The sequence below is a fragment of the Sceloporus occidentalis genome, unplaced genomic scaffold (genome assembly GCF_023333645.1).
Source record: "Sceloporus occidentalis isolate IW3139 unplaced genomic scaffold, rSceOcc1.0.p SCAF_7, whole genome shotgun sequence".
NCBI classification, from domain to species: domain Eukaryota; kingdom Metazoa; phylum Chordata; class Lepidosauria; order Squamata; family Phrynosomatidae; genus Sceloporus; species Sceloporus occidentalis.
Window position 1 is genome coordinate 63,579,476 of NW_028316987.1, and position 22,637 is coordinate 63,602,112.

Here is a 22,637-nt window from a genome sequence, read left to right on the forward strand (position 1 = left end):
AACAAACCATCTCCCCTTAAAGTGCTTCAATTGTTCTTTCAACTAAACTCACTGAAGCAGTGATGAGCAAGCAAGATTTTTTTTACTGTTTGTATTATGCTGAATAAATTCCAAAATTTTGACCTCATTTAAAAAACGGAAAATTATGAAAGGAGAGAAATAAAATAGAAACAGTAGACAGACTCAGAAATTGGCTAGCATTCAGTATTGCAGTTATGAATTCATAAGCTAAAATTTCAGATCCATAATTGCTCTGTATTCAGTAAGGATACAGTCCATTGACTTACTGTAAGACTTACTGTAAGACTTACTCACCCTAAGAGCCAGCAGCTGAATTGGGTGGTTGGTTCAGATTCCAACCACAATGCTAGGAGGATGACATTTCACACACACACACACACACACACACACACACACACACACAAACACCCTTACTCTACCCAGTGGGGTTTGATGGTTGAATGGAGAGTCAAATCCTAGTCTCGAGAGCTGTAGTCTAATGCTCAAACCACTGGGACTTTATTTATACCTTTCCTCCCAGATTGAGGCTCAGGGCAGCTTACAAATTGCAATCATTACAGGAAAGTTAAAAACATACAAAAAGTCAACATTAAAATAGGATTAACTATTAAAAATATTAAAACACACTTTAAAAGGAGAAAAAGCAGTTATCTTTTATGTTTTATTTCTGTATGTGCCTGGCATGAGAGCTAGCATGGTATAGTGGTTTAGCTGTTAGTACTTGTTTTGATGTCACCTCCTCAGAGGTTCTTCTGGTGGAAATGCAATAGAAGGCCTTCTTGGTGGCTGCTTCCAGGCTCTGGAACTCCCTTTGTAGCAAGGCATCGGTTGGCCTTGGAAGGTGGAAGATGGAGAGCTTTTCTGTTCCAGTTGACTTTGGGGAACCAGTCATTTTACAAGAAAAAGGGTTTCCTTGGTGCACTGTTTTTTGCTTTTAAATCAATGATTTAAATAATTTTAATCTACACACATTTTAATATTATCTTAATCATAATAATATCTTTTAGCTACATGTGTTTTTACTTGTATTTCTTTTTATCTTTCAAGTAACTTTCTATCCCAATTTTAGAGAAAAGAAGAATATAAAATAATAATAATAATAATAATAATAATAATAATAATAAATTTTATTTTTATCCCGCTTCTCAGCGATGATCAAAGTGGCTTACAAAGATGCATGGACAGATGGACAGATAAAGACACTGGGAAGTAGGGAGCATTGCTTTAACACTCAAAAGAGTTTTCACCACAAAAACCTACAAAACCTTGGCACAGGTCTTGCCAAATGGACATCTTTAGCATTTTTTTAAATGATAACTAGGAAGCCTCCAGTTTCATCTGTTACAAAGAGTGAATGTTGCTATAAAATCCTGCAATTCTATAGCAAACCTTCATGACAGCTTTTGAAGTGGTACCAGATTTGGCAGTTCAGCTGAAGAACCATAAAATTTATCATATAGTGACAACCTTTGGGGAAAAAACTCACTGTGTTCTTTATATCCAAACAAAGACAAAATGGGGCATTTTGGTATGTTTCATAATAAGAATTGCACACCTCTCGAAGGTATAGCCTTGTTTATCTGGAAATTCAGTATGAAAGGGATCTTGTAGCACCTCTGAGACTAACTAAAAGAAAAAAGTGGACAGCATGAGCTTTCATAGACTTGAACTCCAAATATGCACCTGAGGAAACAGGCTCAAGTCTACAAAAGCTCATGATACCAACTTATTTTTTTTTTTTAGTTAGTCTCAAAGGTGCTACAAGATCCCTTTACACCTTCTCAAGAAACAGTGTCCAATGATAACAAGGCCTACCAACTATATGACATCTATTCCAGTGTAGCCATCATTTATCCTCCTGAAGACAGTGTAATGTAGTGGTTTTCTTGGGCTGGAGCTAACATATTTGATATCATTTTAATATTAAATACAGAAGTAAGTGACTGGTGGGTGACCTATAAAGGCAACTCCAAAGCCATAAATGAGGATGGCACCAGCAAGGGAGGAAGCAAGGCACCTATGCCAATGAGATCACGCAAGAAACCCATAAAAATTCCTTGGGTCACAATAAGTGATATGGGGAATCTGGCTGAAGGTGATAGATGTGCACATATTTCACACTATAGTCAGACATTTCTTGACCATTCTTATCTTCCTGGGAAATCATTTGGGTTTTGAGGTCATCCTTTCATCCAGATATGATTTTAGATATTTATACCACTGTCTGGACCCTAGCAAGTTGGTCTAGTAGACTCTAGTTTGTAACTAAACAGACACCTCAAAATGCTGGCCCCTCACTTGCTTTGGTGGCTATTGAACTTTCTTCTTTCTAGTTTCCCATTGACTTCAAAATCAGTAAAGTATCACCATTAGCAAAACCTCCTCTAGTCACTAACTTTGCTTTGTTAGTTCTTGTGTATGAATGTGTGTGCTTGTGTGTGTGTTGACTATTCTCCTAAATAAACTATAAAACCTATTTGGAATTGCTTCTGGAGATTCTGTGTGATTTGGAACTGGTATGAAGAGGGTTAAGATCCCAAGGCCATCCATTGCCCCAGCCAAAACGTAATTTGAGCTATTCAAATTCCCCTAAATTCCCCATATTAATTTTGGGTAACAGTTCACATGCTGGTTGAGAAAGATGTGGAAGATTGTGGCCCAAGTTGCCATTCAGCCAAGGAAATTACTGGGTTACCATAATGCAGTATCTTCCTCAGCCTGACTTACCATTACAATGTTCTTCTGAGGTTAAAGTGAGGAGTTGTGAAGCCACATAAACTACTTTGAATTCATTTGAGGAAAGCCATGTTAAAAAGTAATTTGTATATTTGCATCAGGGAATCAGCCCTGAAGAGAAATTGTTAGCCCACTACTTGCCAGGCCCAGCATTGATCAAAACGCATCTCTCCTACAGCAGGTTTTAGGGGAAAGGAAAGCAGAACTTGCTCCGATCATAATTAAACACGTAGCTTGGTTCGCAGTTTGTGTGTTCTACCTTCTCTGCTGGTTAAATAACCTTAATAGCCTCTTGTTTTAGAGGTTTCCCCAGATCCTGACCTTGGTCTTGAGTAATCCTTACTTTCTTTCATGCTTGAGTTATTCTACTAGCTACCTAACTTGTCTTCTTGTTATGTGTGTTCAAGTTGTTTCTGGCTTATGGTGACCTTTTCTTGGCACCCTCTGAAGTTGAGAGAGTGTGATTTGTCCAAGGTCACCAGTGGGTTTACATGGCCAAGACGGGATTTGAACCCTCGTAGTCCAATACCCAAACCACTAAGCAACCTCCAGCTACACTGTAGAAATAATTAAAATAAAGCAATAAAATGCTCATAAACTTCTGTTCTCATTGTGGAGCCCCATGAATAAACACTGGCCAAAATCTATGGATACAATAAAGATCCACATAATTTGACCAGTCTCTTGCAACTCTCTGGAGAAGCAATTGGCTGATGTAGCAAGGCTTCCTTCCATGTCAAAGTGACACTGTTCCAAGGAAAGAAAACATTTCAAAATGCAAAGCAAAATTGTGAGTCATCTGGAATGGGATTTCACCTGCCTCCTGTTTAGAGAACCACAAACAGGATTACCTCAGGGGCTGGAGAATCAAAGTCAGCTTTGCAAAGGTTAGAACAGGGTTTTTTTTGTAAAGGAAATGTAACTGTTTTGCTTCTGTATGCAGTTTGTAACATAATTAGGAATGACTACACTAAGAACTATGGCTGTTGTTTTGTCTTTGGACTGAATTGAGTGTGCTCTGACCCCTTAAGTACAGCTTGGAATCCAGACTCTCCTCTCCCTGAATTGGATCCAGACCAAGTTCAGGGCCTGTTGAAATTGGTGTGAAAAGTAAATGGTGCCTTTTCACAAGTGCAGCTAGCCAGCTCTGGAATGAATCCCTTCTCTCTTGCTTCAAATAAAGGAGATCCTATTGCAGGCCTGGTGGGTTATGTCCCTGTGATGGACATGCGTATAAACCTGTTAAATTACCATAACCTGTGTGAAGTTCATGAAGGCTCAACGGACAGTAATTGTACATTAGCATTACAGATGTAAGTTGTAAATATTTAACAATAATTCAATAAGTCTTCCTCTGCCAGGGGACTCCAGGGGCTGTAGTTCTATGACAGATGGTTAGCTGTGTCTCAGGGTGCATCTTGTTGTTCTTGTTGTTGTGTGCCTTCAAGTTTTTTCTGATTTATGGCAACCCTAAGGTGAACCTATCATGGAGTTTTCTTGCCAGGTTTCTTCAGAAGGGGTTTGCCATTGCCATCCTCTGAGGCTGAGAGAGTGTACCTTGCCTAAAGTCACCCAGTGGGTTTACAAGGCCAAGATGGGATTTTATCCCTGGTCTCCAGAGTCCTAGTCCAACACTCGAACCACTATGCCATGTGCATCTACACTGTAGAAATAATATGTTTGACACCATTTTAAGTGCTGTAGCAACATCCTATGGAATCCTGGGATTTGTAATTTTGCATGGTGTTTAGCCTTCTCTGCCAAAGAGTGCTGATGCCTCCCCAAACTACAAATCCTACAATTCTGTAGGATGGAGCCATGGCAGTTAAAGTGGTATCAAACTACATTATTTCTACACTGTGGATGCATCCGTGTATAGAATGTTTTCTTTCAGAGCTGAAAAGGTTCTCTTTTTGGGAGGGGGCAAGTACAGCTTCCAGAAATCCTCATCCCTGGTCAGTCTGGCTGGGGGATTTGGGGAATGATAGTCCCCAAAGTAAGCCTTCTCTGTTCTAGTTTCTTTTACTTTCTTCTTCTATTTTAAGCTTTAAGATTATAGTTTTTTCCTGCTTAACTAGAAAGTTGAACCACAGTTCAACTCATAAAAACTCAGAGAAAGTGAGCCAAGCTATGGAGTCACAACAATGATGATCCTGAGCTTAACCTTTTAACTCTGCCAAAACTGGACAAATTTCTCTTCTGCTGTCCACTTGAGCAAGTTTCAGCTAAAGTTCTGCATGCAGACTGAGACCTTGGAAGTAATGGGTTACAAATAACAACATTAGCTGTAATTCATTATTTCGGGGAGGAAATAACATTGCCATTGATACTACATTTAAAAGCCCAGTAACTACTGGAAACATTGTTACTATTCTGCTGGGATTATTTCTCCTAATATTGCTTGGGCTTTAAAAAAAACCATTTTAAGCCTTTTTAAAAAGTGTGTTAAAAATAACCTGAAGATAATTAATTAGTAATCCATTTATAGTAGCCAATGTAATACATTACTTTTTTCAACAGCAAATAACATTAGTGTCTTATCCACCCTCTTTTAACTAGTAAGCAATGATAACAAATTACTTTTTAAAAGCAATATTCCAGGCTTTAGAGTGATAGATAAGGAACATGTCTAGGAAGTTCTTAGTAGTAGAGTGCTATCCTTGCAGACGCGCTCTGGTGCAATCCCCAGCAGCTCTAAGTCTAGGGGTGTATATACACTGTAGAAATAATGCAGTTTGGCACCACTTTAATGGCCAAGGCTCCATCCCACGGAATCTTGGGGTTTGTAGTTTTCTGAATCACCCAAATTCTTTGGCAGAGATGACCCCAAACCTTATTAAACTATAAATCCCGGGATTATCTAGGGTGGAGCTACAGCATGTGACATGGAGTCAAACTGCATTATTTAAACAGTGTAGATGCATCCTTGGAAAGGCCAGTTTGAAATTCTGGAGCATCACTGCCACTCAGCAGAGATGATACTGATCTAGATAGACAAATGGTTTAACTTAGTATAAGATAACTTTGTGCGATTCTTATATATACTGCATTGGGTAAAGTCATGCAATACCAAATATTCTGTAAAAGGAGCTGCACTGGCACAAGATCTGTCCACATCCTCTCATTCATGATTTAATGTACTGCACTGTCTGCATTTCAACTCTTCTTCCCATATCAGCTTTCTGGGTACAGAGAAACCAGACAGGGCTTAAAAAATGCTGGCAGAAGAAAATTCAAATTACTATTTATGGTAGGAAAAGGACCAAAAAGTTCATTTCACAGTGTGTTCATTTCAAGCACTCTCTGTGCCCTCCATTTAACATTTTTTCCTGGATTTATAACTCAACATTACCAATCTGAACAGAAGTGATAAACAATAATTTGATGCTGTTGTATGCCTTCAAGTTGTTTCTGGCTTATAGCAACTCTAAGGCAACCCTATCATGGGGTTTTCTTGGCAAGATTTGTTCAGAGGTTTGCCATTGCCCTCCCTAAGGCTGAGAGCATGTGACTTGGCCAAAGTCACCCAGTGGGTTTAATGGCAGAGTAAGGAATTGAACCCTGATCTCCAGAGTCATAGTCCAATACTCAAGTCAAGCCACTATGCCACACTGGCTCTCGAAACATAATTATCAGCCATAATTTCAGAAAAATCCAGGATTTTGTGAACTCTGAATAAATGTAACAGAGAATATGCAAGTGTTATCCAAAACCACAAAATAAGGAGAGATGTTGGAGGCAACCTTCCCCAGCCTGACACCCATGAAATGCTTCCATAAAGCCTCCCAATTGCCACTGCTGCTTCCATGGCCAGGTAGGGTTTGGGGAAGGAAAGGAGTCAGCTGGCCAGAAAGACTCATTAGCAAAGTTCAGGAAAAGTTAGTTTTAGAACTACAACTTGTTTAGGTCAAAATGGCAACATTCCCAAGTTCTTCTCAGGGTAGGCAGAGCTGGCCCTGTCATTAGACAGAGTGAAATAATCACTTCTGGCATCAGATCTGGAAGGGAGCTGAGTGTGGGGGGTGGATTGGTGCTGTAATTGTGTATTCATATAGGGCAGAGCTTGGGGTAGATGGCCTTTGTGGTCCCTTCTAACTTTAGGATTCTATGATTCTATGTCACTTGTTTCTTTGTTTTTGCTTATCATCCCCTTTCTTGGTTTTACAGTTTACCTAGTATTATCGATTGGAGTTTTAAACCATCAGTGGTTCACTGATTCATAGATTCTTGGAAGCCAAATCACTGATGGTCCAAAACTCCACTCAGTAACACCTGGTAGACTGAAACTGTTGTTGTTGTTGTTTTAATGACAGGGATATGGAGAGACAATTCTGACTTGGTTTTAAATGTTCAGTTAAGTTGTTGTTAACTACCCTTGAGCCAATCTTGACTCATGGCTGCCCTGTGGATGAGACACCTCCAGTATTTCTTGTCCTCCACTACTGTCCTCAGTTCTTGCAGATTCATGCCCATGGCCTCCCTGATGGAATTCATCCACTTAGCTTATGGTCTTCCTCTCTTTCTCTTTTCTTCCACCTTTCCTAGCATTATGGTCTTTTCTAATGAGCCATGTATTCTCATGATGTGGCCAAAGTAGGACAGTCTCAGTTTAGTCATCTTGGCTTCCAAGGAGCTCTCAGGCCTAATCTGTTCTATGAGCCATTTGTTTGTCTTTTTGGATGTTCACAGCATCCTCAGCATTCTTCTCCTGCATCACATCTCGAATAAATGTATTTTCTTTTTATCCGTTTTCTTAGTTTTACAACTCTTACATCCACATGCAGTAATGGGGAACACAATTGCTTGCACAATTCTGGCTTTTGTGCTTAGTTGTATGTCTTTGTTCTTGGGGACCTTTACAGTTCTTTCATAGCTGCCCTCCCCATTCTTTCTCTTCTTCTGATATCTTGGCTGCAGTCCCCATTCTGATCAGTGTTTGATCCAAGGTACAGGAACTCTTTTACTATTTCTATTTCCTCATTGTCTAGGTTGAAGTTATGGATATCTCTGTGATCATTATTTTTGTTTTCTTTATGTTTAACAGTAAGCCTGCTTTTGCACTTTCTTCTTTGACTTTCTCAATAGTTGCACTAGATCTGTGATGTTTTCTGCTAGCAGTATAGTGTCATCCGTTCAGTTAAGACAAATACAATAACAAATGACCTGTTCCTGGTGGAGATGAAAACTGCTAGAATTGGTGTATTAATATGGATCAAAATGGATGCCTGAGTTTTAAAGAGAGTCCCAAAATTGCTGTTTTATTTATTTTAGTGTTTATTGTTTAGTATTTGTTTTAGTGTATTACTAATTTTCTCTTTCTTATCTCAATAAATATTTTGGTAGGTAAGACTGACTGTGTAGTGTTATATCCTAAGTATTCTTCTTTCACTTTCCAATGCATTTGTCCATGCTGTGTTCAGAAGAGCCAAGGATAAAGGGGACATTGGGTTATATTCGGCAGCAGACTGATGGTAAATCTTGATTCTCCAAGTCCTAACTGATGTTAAGAACAAGAAATCATTTTTTCATCTCATAGATTCAGAACACTCATGATCCCTCCTCCCCCCATGATGGGAAACTGTAGATTTCCAATGAAAGCTGCACATCTTGTCCAGAAACCAGTTTCCCAGAAATCACACAGCTTCTCCTGAAAACTGTGCAGCTTACCCTGAAAACTGCATGGCTTTTAGCACAGAAATGAAATTGCACAACATGCAACATATTGCTTAGACTATAGGGAGGAAACCATCTATATTTAGTTGATAAAAACCAACTAAAATGTGGAGAAACCATCAGTGAAAAGGTGCTCTCCACCAATTATTGAAATGCAAAGCAGAAACAGGAGAGACACAAAGTGTGTGATAAGTATCAATCCTACTGTAACTGTGCGCTATTAGCCTCATGTAATAAACTCTAAAGTGTACCATCTTTTCATGGCATGGAGGTGGGCTCTTCAAGTCTATGCCAAAGGAGTACAAGTTTGTGCAGTTTCTATCAAGCAGTACAGCTCCAGATACAGCTTTGGCACAGGGACGTAGCCGGGGGGGGGGGGGGGTCTTGGGGTCCAGACCCCCCCTTCCATTAGAAAAATGAATGGTGTGTGCTGCTGCGCCGCTGCACTCAAGCCCCATTATAATGGTGGCACTTAGTCTGGACCCCCCCCCCCTTCCTAAAATCCTAGCTACGTCCCTGTTTGGCAGAGGACTGTTATTTAAGGACCGGCCTGGTGAGATATGCAAAAACCTGCTACCGGAAGGTTAGCAACCCAGCTGATGAATTGGTCACAGCCACCATGAACACAACAATGATGTGGAATTGTTACAACATGTATTGTTGGATGTACTATTAAAAAATCATGGATGTTCAGGGTGTTCAGCGTGAAGAACATATCAAGAATGTTGCACATAGAGTAGTTACTTCTTTTTAAAAATGCATTGTGGCCTCATATTTCAGTAGTCAGTTTCATGTTGCAATAGTACATTTTATTAATTCCATTAATGCTAGGTATTTTTGATTATAAGAGATTACAAACAATGCCCCCAAAAGCCACTGATCTGAAACAAGTCTTACTGTGTGCTCTCTTCTGAGCATAGTTACAGCTGTGAGAAATGCCTGCTTATTAGCATAATGTAATATTGTTACTAGAAGGCAACTGTCATTGGACCTAACCCAACAACAAAAAGATTTAGAGTTTCACATAATATTGCAATAATGGGAGGGGAAGGACAGCATCCACAAGTGAATACAGTGGTGATAGTGTGGCAAAACAGCAACTGCGTAAGTGTGAAACACACTATAATGTGTACAAACAAGTCAGCTGAGTCAATTGCTTACTGATGATCAGTAGAACACAACATTGGCTCATCAAAAGACATAGCAATGGTATAGGCAGGTGGGAAAAAAGTGCTATGGAGGCTGGTGTAAAATGCTAAGCGCAAGAGATGTGCAGAGTTCAGGAATGCTGGGTAGACAACATGGGCAATGGGCTCAGCGGTTTCTTCTGAGATTTTTATATGCAGTTCCACACTGGTATAATTGACACCCTTGCAGAAGATATCCTCCTGCTTATAGAAGTGTGTGGTTGCCTGGGGCCCAAGGTCAGGATGACTTGTGACTGATGTGATTTTATCAATAAGGTGGACAGCATTTTTGAATTCCTCCTTAGTAGGAGGGAGCATGTTGGTTCGCATTTCCCTGCGGAAGATGACCTTGCCTTCCTTTAGAGTGTTGGAAAGCGTGCAGATCTCTACCTGGGAAGAATTGCTCTCATAGGTGACCCAAACACACCCATCCAGGCCTTTCTGTCCACAAACATCCCACATGGATTTGTTGTCATCAATAAGGCAGCGGTACGACGAGTGGCCATATTTGGCACAACGGTAGTTATTGTGGCAAGGCAAACCGGTAGGAGTGATGTCTTGGAATGGAGAGCAGCGTTGACTGCCATGGATTGTTTCACAATGGAAAGAGCCTTGAGTTGCCCGACAGTTCTTGATACATAAGTTGTTCTCCTGGGAATATTCGAGGAAATCAGTCTGCCCAACCAATCCGCAGTAATTCCATTTTCCATTTTTTAAGTAGCAGTAGCGGTAGTTGCCCCCCCAAAGGTCACAGGATGAGGCACAGGCTTGGCCTGAAGAGTCCAGGCCATCCTCTAAGGAACAGTAGTCCCATGGTTTCCCACTTCCACCACTTTGTTGGCACCAGGTGTAGTCATAACCATGATAGCCACATGAATCTCCACAGATCCCCCCATAGCTTGTATAATGAATGGCATAACTGCAGAAAGTGAAGGGCAGAACACAAAAGAGTGCAAGCAAAGCTACATGGGCACTCGTCATCTTCTTGAGAATCTGAAATGAAAAAGAGAGGGATGGGGGTCTGATAACTCTATGTTTCCAAGATTGTGTTTCAACCTGTAGTATCCTTCTTACAATGTCCTTAATGTCTGTAACAAGTCTACAATATCCTTAAGTCAGTCTCCTTGCCTGTTCATAACTTTGCCTATAATGGTTTTATTCTCTGATATTTTAGCCTATTTTAAAGGGTTGATGATTGGTCTTACCATTAGGCAGCTAATTTTGGATGCTATGAAAAGAGAGGAAGTGGTTAGTCACAGGTGCATATTATCAGGAAAGTGCTTATGCAGTTTTCTGCCTCAAAGGATAAAGGCTGCTGCTACACTGCAAAACTGATGCAGTTTGACACCACTTTAACTCTCATGGCTCCATCCTATGGAATCTTGGGATTTGTAGTTTGTTGTGCCACCAGAGAACTCTGACAGGGAAGATGAAATATCTTGCAAAACTGCAAATCCCAGAATTCCATAGCATTAAACCATGACAGTTAGCGTAAAAATTCATTAATTCTGCAGTGTAGATGCAACCAAACTAACATGACTGGCCTTGGATCCCAGTCTTAAGCTTTGTCCCCGTTTCCTCATTTTTGTTAAACCCAGTAAATACCAGTAAGTCCACATGAACAGAAGTAGGGACTTGAAAACAGGCCCCAGAAGTGAGAGTTTTACATTAGGGATGAAACAAATATTTGTAATAATTGGTTTCCACGTCAAAAAAAAAAAAAAAAAAGGACTATCCAACAGCTGGAAAATTTTATCAAGGAAGAACTGTGTGCAGCCTTTTCCAGATATTTAAATGTCCCAAAGTGAGGGAATTACTCCATAATTATTTGGCTTGAGAATAGTCAAGGATTTGCATCCCTGTCTTTAGTATAACTCACTGGATAACAATGACATACAAATTTTTAAAAAATGTTACCTGGAAGCAGCGAATCCTGAAAAATTAATTAAGATGCAAATAACGACAGCTCCTTGGGAAAAAGAAGGGGGGGAATCAGTCAGCAAGTGAAGTTTCCAGTTATATAGAAAGATGTAGAATTCTTTTGCACTGAGAAATCTACTCATGTAGCATTTTCAAGAACAGCAAATAATTCAAAGGATATCATAGCCACACAAGCAGGAAAATCAAGTCCATCCTGCTTGAATTTGTCACATCACCATCCAGCAAGGATCTCTGCCATTTGTACAACTACACCACGCATAGCACTCAAAATAGTAAAGGAGATACCAGTTGTGGGGAGGGGATCACATTGCTGCAAGTATATACTCAACATAAGCTCTTTCGCAAGGAAAGATATCTGGATTACCTACATCCTTAATAATTGGCCTTTTTTCCCTACTGGGATGGGAAAATAAATTGTCTGGGAAGACCTATGCTTACTTGTGAAATGAATATGCCATCACATATTCCATTATCTTGTGAAGTAGTATATCAGGATCTACTCCAAAAACAAAAGGGATAGGAAATAGAGAAATGGAAAAACTCATAATACAGAGATTCAGACTCCAGTGTTCCCTTCCCCACAGCTAAGGTACAATCTTGAAAGCTATCAGCTATGTATTGGAAATTACTTTCCCTGCTACATCTCTCTTTTTTTATTATTCATATTTTGCATTTTCTTTGAACATGAAAAACAGACTTGTTACTTGGGAAAACAGCTGCCTTTTTTCAAGCTTTGTCTGTCCTTTTGTTAAAATCACATATTACCATGTATTTTAATGCTTTACAAAGGTTTAACACCTAGATTTAGACTTAGTCATACTTAGAGTAGACCAACTGAAACTGCTAGTTTATGAAAATGACTGAATTTAGCTCCCTTGATTTCAATGGGTCTGTTCTACATATAACTAAGGGTGCATCTACTCTGCAGAAATAATGCAGTTTGACACTGCTTTAAGTGCTGTATCACCATCCTGTGGAATCCTGGAGGATTTCTAGTTTTGCAAGGTCTTCTCTGCCAAACAGTATTGGTCTCACAAAACTACAAATCCCAGGATTCTGTAAGATGATGCTACAGCACTTAAAGTGGTATCAAACGGCATTATTTCTACAGTGTAGATGCACCCTAAGTATCTTATCCAGTTCCTCTTCACAATCATTGTGATGTAGATTGCTCTAATGTCAATTTACAGATGATGAACTGAGATTGCCAGTTATATTTGTGCAACATCTTCAAGGCTGAACTTGTGTGTTTTTACGCTGTCTTCCAAGTCCATTCAAATGATCTGCCTCATTCTCATTGCTGAAATTCTTTTCCATTTTGACTAGCTGTGACCTCTATTTGGTACTCCCAAAAATGATCCTAAACCTGTTCCACTTACAGGATGCAACCTTTCTTGAGTAGCCTGTACATAATCAACTAAATTTTGCAAGAGGTATATTATTTCAGAGGAAAGAGCTGCCAAAACCATCTCTAAGCATTCTTTGCCTAAGAAAGCCCTATGGAAATTTATGAGGCTGCCGTAAGCTGACAGACAACTTGAAGGCATGTATGCACAGTCATTTTAATCCAATGCTGTTCACTCTTGTACTAAGTAGTAGAGTCTTCCGCAGAGAGATCACAACTTCAGGAAAACCTCATGGGTGCTATTTTTTTCCTCAGTTCAAAAAAAAATCTCACAAGGACATCTTATAAGAAAACTACATAACAGGAAAATGAAAACAGAGATACCGAACCCTATTTTAACTTCATGATTTCAGGATGTTTGTTTTCTATATTGTACCTCAGACTAACTATAATCCTATATATGTGTTATCTTGTCCCATACGTCTCACAAAAATACAGATCTGGAAGAAAGACTCAGAATGAAAATGTCCCAGGCCCCTGAAAGCAAAATGAAATATATCCCATGCAAACTGGACAGATAATTACATATAGCTCAGTTCTCAATCAGGAATCTTCAAGTTTACACCAAAGTCAACCTGATTGATGCCAGTGGGGTTGACTATCAAATATGGATGTTTAAGATCACAGTTGAATCCCCTTTTCGCCAACACACATGTCCTTCCAAAAAAAAAAAGCATTTAAAATCCCACCTTCCCTTCCTTGTGTTTTTAACCAAAACAATTCTTTTGCTTTGAATTGAGCACAGGATAATATCCTTGTCCCACACCCATCTGCCTGAATTAGGAGGACTCTAAACAAGGCTTCTCCATTACTTACTTCTGTCCTTTCTAAGTGCTGGTCTCGCTCTGTCTTCTCTGAACCCTCAAGAGCAGTGATGAGTGAGCAAAACCTTTTGCTGTTTATATGCTGAGGGAATTCCAAAACTCTGACCTTATTTAAAGCCAGAAAAAATGGGGAAAGGGAGAAACGAAAGAGATAGGACAAATGAGGAACTTTCCCTCAGATACAGAAATGATGTTTTGCTTCTCCAAGGAGATACCCAGCCACATGACAGCCCACCTACAAAGAAGCAAGGAAGGATCAGTTGTTAACTTGAATTAAGAAACATTAGCAGTGATATTAGCCTATTGTAACATCCATTGCCACAAACTCAAGGTGGGTCCAAATACATAAGCAATTGTTTTGATCCATGTCAATAAAACCATTTTGACACGTGTATTTTCTGGTGGCCCAGAAAAGTAACTATTCCAAAGACTGTGTTGTATGTGTTTTACCAAAGTTGTTTGGTTATTGAAGTAATTAACAAATGGTTGTTAGTCTTGGGTTCTCAGATGTCGGACTACAAATCCCCTCATCCTTGACCACTGATTTTGCTATCGGTGAACATGAGAGCTGTAATTCAACAGCATTTGACAACCCAAAGTTCAGAATCAATGGCAAACATTGAACCCTAATTATCTAATGCTTCTCCTCTACATTTTTTGTGCCTAACATTTAACAATCATTCTTTCCTCTTTGTGAGAGCCAGTGTGGTGTAATGGTTTGAGCATTGGACCAGGACTCTGGAGATCAGGGTTCAAATCCCTCCTCAGTCCTGCAATCCCACTCAGTGACCTTGGGCAAGTCACGTTCTCTCAGTTTTACAGGAAGGCAAAGTTAAATCCCCTCTGAACAAATCTTGCCATGAAAAACATGTGATAGATTCGCCACAGGGTTGCCATGTTGGAAATGACTTAAAGTCACACAACAACTTTTCTCCTTGAAGCAATATCAGAAGCCTCTCACAGTTGCTGCCCTCACCCCCCCCCCCCCCCAGGGCAGCATCTAACAAAATAGTTAGTGTCTATTATGAAATGAGAATGCTTACAGCCATTTGATTTCCTATTTACCTAAAAAAATGTAATATATTTAAGTAAATCCCTTTAAAATCCTGTTTTATTTCTAGTTTACAGCATCTCAGATCAGAATGCGCTGAAAAATGACATGTAGGCAATTACAGTTTTATAAACCTTCTGTAAAGGTCTGTTTCTATGGCATGCTGAATTCAAAATCCAGTCATTTATGAAATCTAGATTTTTAATTCTGTGTGGGAGAATAGGAACATAGGAATATAGGGATGTTTATTTCCTCTATGTGCTGAATATAGAGGAAATAAACATCCCTATATTTCTATGTTCTTATACTCCCACACAGAATCAAAAGTTAGATTGCAAACATGACTGGATTTTTATTTATTTGTTTTAATCTTCCATAGTTGTAAACAGTGGTGTTTTGCCTTTATGATGATCCACATTCAGAGAATAATTTTGTATCTAATACTGCACCATCATTTTGCACATTAAGATGAAATGGCATCCCATAACTGAATTAAAATACAATTAGTGCATTTAATGCATTCGTGATGTTGCCAAAAGCAAGGGTTAGTGGTCACCAGTGGAATGATTCTAGTGGAACAATTGTCTTCTGAATGAATCATAGTTATCATTCCTGTAGTGAAAGTGATTTTCATAATAGAAGGCTGTATTTTTCCATCTGTACATGCATGAGTTCTAATTCACTTTCCTCTCAATCATCATCAAGAATCCCCTTTGGCTTTAAGATAATCTGTGGTTCTTAGAATTCTCCATTATATATACCAGCTTCAGCACTTCAGAGGTTCTTGTTTTCTGGAGAGTCATATTGTTGTCTATTTGAAAAGCATGAATCATAAAAAAATCCCTGCAGGGAAGTGGTTACAGTCCATTTTAGAGAATTCTTTGGCTCTACTGGTACATTCCTTATATCATCTCTCTTCCTTTCTTTTCATTTTGTTGCCTTGGAATGACCTGGGTATCATGTACACAAACTTCTGGATCTATATATTGTACTAACTTTAGTAGTTGTTTTTCTTTTAACAGTCCAGCCATCACATCTTCTCCCCAAAAAGACAGTGTGGTGTAGTCTCTATAGTGTGAAACTGGAACTTGGAAGATCCAGTTTGAAGTTCCGTTGAACTATGAAATCCACTGAGGACACCTTTGGCCAGTCATGTTTTCACAGACTGTCTTACCTTTGCAGGGTGGTTGCAAGGGTAAAGTGCAGAGAAGGAGACCCAAGTACAGGTACACCATTTTGGCCTTATTGAAAGAAAGGCATGGGAATAAATTAGTAAAATGCAAAATAATTAAACAGCAGCAACAACAGCCCAATCTATAATGATAGCATTCACAGGATTCAGAGACATAGCCATGTTAAAGAGTCTGGAATATCAGTATATAGAGAGATCTTACAGCACCTTTGAGACTAACTGTGCGAAAGAAGCTGTAGCATAAGCTATAGATGCAGATGCAAAAACAGATGCATCTGGGAAAGTAGACCAAATCTACAAAAACTCATGCTACATCTTCTTTTCCACAGTTAGTCTCAAAGGTGCTTCAGGATCCCTTTACATACTGATAACATTTATAGTTTAGTAGCATTTTATTATCATTAAGGAGCTGGTAATTGAAGTTGGAAACAATTTGAAGGCACACAACACCAAACAAAAAATTGATGTCTGGCACTTAGTGGGAGGATACTAAAAGGCCTTTGTCTTGTTGGATAGGAGGATCTTGAAATCATCTAGCTAAATTTGAAGCAATTCCTTGTTCCCCTGACTGGTTTATGGAATTTGAGGGATTACAACCTACACAGACACACAAGAGAGGACAAGTAGTGAGACATAGCCACCCCCACCCCCCGCAAGAAGTCCCTCACTGTTTATTGGAAGGTGAATGAGAGAACAAGCTGAAATGCCATGCCTAGTAAGGCCTTCTACAGCTATGGAGTCTCATCTGAATTGCTTCCCTGAATTGGAATAATTACACATACATATCTGAATATGAATAGCAAGTAGGGGCTCAGATGTTTCTCATATGTTGCCTACTATAGGTGGACACATACAACCTGCAGGCTGCATGTCACTCTCAAAGATGTTTTTGCAGCCTAACAGTTCCTTACCATAGAATCATAGAATCATAGAGTTGGAAGAGACCACAAGGGCCATCCAGTCCAACCCCATGCCATGCAGGAAGTCCATATCAAAGCATCCCCGATAGATGGCCATCCAGCCTCTGCTTAAAGACTTCCAAAGAAGGAGACTCCACTACACTCTGAGGGAGTTTGTTCCACTGTCAAACTGCCCTTACCATCAGGAAGTTCCTCCTAATGTTGAGGTGGAATCTCTTTTCCAGCAGCTTGGATCCATTGTTCCTGGTCCTGTTCTCTGGAGCAGCAGAAAACAAGCTTGTTCCCTCCTCGATGTGACACCCCTTCAAATATTTAAACAGGGCTATCATATCACCTCTTAATCTTCTTTTCTCCAGGCTAAACATCCCCAGCTCCCTAAGTCGTTCCTCGTAGGACATGATTTCCAGACCCTTCACCATTTTAGTCACCCTCCTTTGGACATGCTCCAGTTTCTCAATGTCCTTTTTGAATTGTGGTGCCCAGAACTGAACACAATATTCCAGGTGGGGCCTGACCAGAGCAGAATACAGTGGCACTATTACTTCTCTTGATCTGAACTGTAAGAAATGCCCAGGGTCAAAACTGCCCAAAATGACTGATGGTGACCCCAACGCCATTATTGGCCATTTTGCTGCATTGGGTGGCAGTTGCTTTTTTAAAAAACAACAACTGGCCATCCATTCCTCTGAACATGAAAAGACTGCTTGCTTTCTCAAGAGGCAACCACGATGCTTAGCTGTGAAGAAATCCTTCATCTCAGGGAAAATGTTTTACTTATTTTTAAGCAAACAGCTCAAGATATTCTCAATGTTCCCTCATGTGATGTAGTGGTTTGTGTGCTGGACTAGAGGTGAGGGAGACCCGGGTTGGAATTTATTGGCCTGCTCAGCCATGGGAACCCACTGGGTGACCTTGGGCAAGTCACATTCTCTCAGCCTCAGAGGAAGGCAAAGGCAAACCTCCTCAAATTATTTGTAAGGGACAGACAAAGAAGGTCAGGAATAAATCTGGCCAAGTAAACCCCATGATAGGTTCCTCTTAAGGTCAACATGCATCGGAAACTTAACGTGAAGGTACACAGTAACAACAAATCGTTTCTCACCATCCCTTTCAGAAAGATTCTGTGAAAGTGGTATCTCTAGCAAATGTAGACTACCTGATATTTTCACAAACTAATTCAAATTAACCCAACAGGCATGGCTGGTTTAATATTGAAGATACTGTAAGGAAGGAAAAACCCTGCTGCTTACAAAGGCTGAACAAATTCACATTAGAACCATGACCCAGTTTTTTTTAACAGTAAGGGTGAAGTGGCTTTGTCTTCCCCTCTCCTTTTTTAAAGAAAAGCCTGGCAGGGGAAGCATTCAGCGGTTGAAGGTTTTGTCACTTGTAGTGTTCAAATCCAGATAGGCCTCTTCTTAAAAGTTATGCCTTAGCCACACCAATGTTGATAATTATTCCAATTTGGAAGCAATGGAGAAAATGCACTGACATTTATATTTACAAGCCCTTTCCATCAGAGTCTGTTTGAGCATGTAGCAACCATACATTATTAATTAGGCAAAGGAAAAAATGTAGGATTCAATACAAATCAAACTTCAAGTTTTTCTGCAGGGTTTCACTGGGTGGATAAAGAATTAGGCTTTCTTTCTCATTACCATTAATGAGAGTTGTGTCTCTAGTCCCAACATAATGGGATGGCAGTTGTTTACTTTTTTACCTCTGCCTGCCCCCATGCTTAACCTTTTTTTGTATCTTTAAAATCTCAGGGAATAAATTCTACTGAATTATGTAGAGTTTACTTTCAACCTGCATGGTTTGGGCGTTGGACTAGGACACTGGGAGACCAGAGTCAGCCATGGAAACCTACTGGATGACAAGTCACACTCTCTCAGCCTCTCTTATTCTTTGGACTATAACTCAGAGCCATAATCCAAAAAACAAAACAAAAAAGCCCCTAACTTCGTCAGGCTTTACATTAGCCAGAGTGAAGTGGCTGACTCAGACAATGTAATAAAAGAGCAGCAAATGGTTTGTTATTTACTTGGATTGGGGGAACTTTTTGTAATCCAAAAAGTAACATTTCCAATTTTGGCTTGAGAGGGCACAGAACTCACATGCTAAATGCCTACCCCATCTATCAGAAACTGGGCATAGGAAGCTGGGTATAATGGGCTGTTTGGCTGAATTTTATATTCTGTCTTTTTAATGAAGTTACAAATGGTTTTAATTTTATAGATCATGATTTTTTTAAAAAGAGCCTTTTAAAACTTGTTAAAACTTTTATATATTTATTACTGATGTTTTTGTATGTTTAAAATCTATATGGGTATTCATATTTTGAAAGCCGCCTGTATGGGAGGAAAAGGAGAAATATAAAGGAATAAAATAAATTCTGATATTTATTTATTTATTTATTTTCATTTTCATTTTTGCCCTGCCTTTCTTCCAGAGCAGGACCCAAGGCAGCTCCCAAAGAGAATTAAACTATTGAAAATATTAGAAGAATTTAAATCTGCACTTTAAAAAGATAATATGACATTTAAAAGATGAAAAACAATTAAAATGGTTCATTTCAAAACAATACAGGGCCATTAGCCTGTTCTTTAAAAAGTAGGGAATAAAGCATTCAATGGAAGGCAATTTAGATGAGGAAAACAGCATGTAATAGTTAAGAACCCCAACCCAGAGTTTTGGCAGGGCCCAAATTGAAATCTCTGCCCCATGGCATTTAAGGAGAAATAAATGGGCTGAGACAGCTGATGATGGATGACCATTTACTTAAACTTTCTAGTACCCCTTCATTCCTTCCCTTCCTTTCAACTTCCCAAATAAGTTGGAGAATGGAGTATCATTTTCTTAGCAGGCTGAGATGACTAGGGACTCTGATATCTGTAGGATGATGAACTTGTTCTGGGGTTTAGGCTGCATCTGCACTGGAGAATTAATGCAATTTGACACTGCTTTAACTGCCAAGGCTCAATACTGTGGATTTGTAGTTTGTTGTGTCACCAGAGCTCTCTTTCTCTGAGAGAAGTGGCAAAATAGCTCACAGAAGTACAAAACTCAGATTTCTGTAGCATTGGGCCATGACGCTTAAAATGGTGTCAAACGGCATTATTTCTACTGTCCAGATGCAGAGTCTTAGGGCTATCCTAAGTGCAGGGCCTATGTGGTACAGAAATAAGATTCACCATCTTGGTTAACTCCTTTAATGTTTAGAGTAAAACCCAATGTCTTCCCATTTACACTGGAGCAGCTATCACTGGTCTTTCTGGAAGAACAGCAAGAAGGAATTCCTTATGGCCTCCCTTGGAAGGAGGTTCCATAGTCTAAGGGCAGCCACTTCTTGTGTTCCCACTAACCATGCCTGTGACAGTGGTGGGCCTGAGAAAAAGGCCTCTCCTAAGGATCTCACATTGTGGGTAGGCTCATAGGAGGAGATATAGTCAGCCAGATGGACATGAGCCATAGAGGCCTTTATGGGTCATACTCATCACTTTGAATTGTGCCTGCAAACAAACAACAACCAGTGGAGCAGTTGTAGCAGGGGAGCTGTATGGTCCCCGGTTAACACTCTGGCTGCATCTCTTTGTATTTATTATTATTATTATTATTATTATGCTTTATTTATATAATGCTGTAGATTTGCATTTGTAAACACACTTCAAAGGGAACGCATTGCAGCAGTCCAAACATTATGCAACGGAGAACTTTATCACATGCATTTTTTGGCCCATTACAGGTACAAAAAGAGGATGCTCGTGTGCATGCGCGCAGCGCGACCGCCCCAAAACAGATTTTACCGCACAGCAAAGCATCCCCCAAAAGGCCCCATTCCATTCTGTTGCAGCAATCCGTCCCAATTCAGTGCTGATGGGTGCCATTTTGCTCAGTCAGAAGACTTCTGACCAGAACATTTCACATGCCTTAGCACTGAACTGGGACGGATTGCCGCAACGGAACGGAACGGGGCCTTTTGGGGGACACTTTGCCATGCAGTAAAATCTGTTTTGGGGTGGTTGCACACACACATGAGCGTCCTGTTTTTGTACCCATAACGTGCCAAAAACTGGGTGTGATAAAGTCCTAAGGCATGTACCAGTATTGCTCCTCTGCAATGGTAGTGCATGCAGGCCTCTGCTCCCACCACCATCAGCAGGATATTTCCTTTCCACATTGTCCAGTAAAGTTAATCCACATACATAGCACAATTTAACATCTGCATAGGTCACCAACAAGATTTGGGTGAATGTATCACAGAAGCTGGGTTCATTCCTAAACACTAATTGAAAGATCAAATTCATTTGCATATCTGCAGGCCTCTGGAGATGCACGCTGACATGGTTCAGGGAAGTTTGCTGGCCCTTCACACAAAGAATATTCTGTATCTAAAAGGACACCAAACTGAGCTGGTGAATATATATGTAGAGAGAGAAAGAGATTTTCCCTCCCCTTGATGGACCTGGTTTGCCCTGAAAACAGAAGCACGAAAGAGTATGTCAACTGCAGCAGCCTGAACCTTGTTTGTCACTAGATTAACTAGAGAACTGACAAGAACAATGATTCAACCATTCATTCCCATTAGGCTTGCTGTGAAAGGTTTCATTCACTTACCAGCTGGCAGGGTGGAACACAATCTGAAGATGGGAACAAGCACAATGTTTGGAGCCAGACTGGCCTCCCTGCAATCTCAAACCAACGTGGCAATTAATTATGAATGGAATGTGGCCAGGCGCTCCTGGTATTATCATCAAATGAGACCACACAGAGGAAAAGACAGGCCTTCCTCATGTATTTGAGCACTAGGAAAGAGAGCGGGTGCAGAAGAAGGATTCCAAAGCTCTCATACTATAAAGAGAGTCAAATAAAAGGGACTGGCTCAGACTTATTTGTCTTGGCTTAAAGGGTACATTCATAATTTGTAGCACTGTCCTCTGTATGTCTACTGAGCATAAATCCGCAGAGGTCAATACTCCCAAATAAATGGGAACAGGATTACAATCTATAACCTAGTGGTTCCCAGACTTTTATCTTCCAGGTGTTTTGGACTTCAGATCCCAGAAACCCAAGCCGCTTTGGCCAACATTCTGGAATTCTGGGAGCTGAAGTCCAAAACATCTGGAAAACCAACGTTTAAGAATCACTGCTGTAACCCTATCTCTAATTACTTATGACTAAGCCTCACTGGAATCAGTGTTCCTTCTAAATAGCTATCAATATGATACAATACCAAGGAATCCCACTGGGCAAGTTCGAACCTCTCATCCTCAGAGGATGGCAATGGCAAACCAGCTCTGAAAAATCTGCCAAGAAATTCCAATGATCAGTTTGCCTTAGAGTCATTATAAACTGAAATGAATTGAAGACAAACAACAACAAATTTATCTATTTGAGAGCCAGCATGGTGTAGTGGTTTAAACATTGGACTATGAATCAGGAGATCAGGGTCTGAATCACCATGGAAAGCCACTGGGTGACCTTGGGCAAGTCACACACTCTCAGCCTCAGAGGAAAGCAAAGGTTTTCCCCTCTGAATAAATTTTGCCAAAACAACCCTGTGATAGGCTTACCTTAGGGTCATCATAAGTCAGAAACTACTTAAAGGCACATGCCGCTGCCACCACCACCACCAACAGCAACAACAATATTTAGGGTTTTTTCTCCAGAGGTATCTATATTTGGGG

At 40.0% G+C, this 22,637-nt stretch overlaps 1 protein-coding gene across 2 annotated transcripts; it reads right to left on the reverse strand.

Moving 5' to 3' along the window:
* Window positions 1-9,231: 9,231 nt before the first annotated feature.
* LOC149309847 (uncharacterized) lies at window positions 9,232-13,883 on the reverse strand. Of its 2 annotated transcripts, XM_089531369.1 has the most exons (3): window positions 13,489-13,553; window positions 11,535-11,586; window positions 9,232-10,610 (listed from the first exon to the last, which is right to left on the reverse strand). In XM_089531369.1, the coding sequence occupies exon 3, from the start codon at window positions 10,596-10,598 to the stop codon at window positions 9,588-9,590; it is 1,011 nt and encodes a 336-aa protein (XP_089387495.1). In that variant the 5' UTR covers window positions 10,599-10,610; window positions 11,535-11,586; window positions 13,489-13,553; the 3' UTR covers window positions 9,232-9,587. The 2 variants fall into 2 exon arrangements, with proteins under 2 accessions (XP_089387495.1, XP_089387496.1); XM_089531370.1 differs by lacking the exons at window positions 11,535-11,586; window positions 13,489-13,553 and adding an exon at window positions 13,780-13,883.
* Between the last annotated feature and the right edge of the window lie 8,754 nt (window positions 13,884-22,637).

What these genes read in the sequence shown, in the direction of transcription:
- LOC149309847 (XM_089531370.1), bottom strand. Translation starts at nt 10,598, where the DNA reads ATGACGAGTGCCCATGTAGCTTTGCTTGCACTCTTTTGTGTTCTGCCC.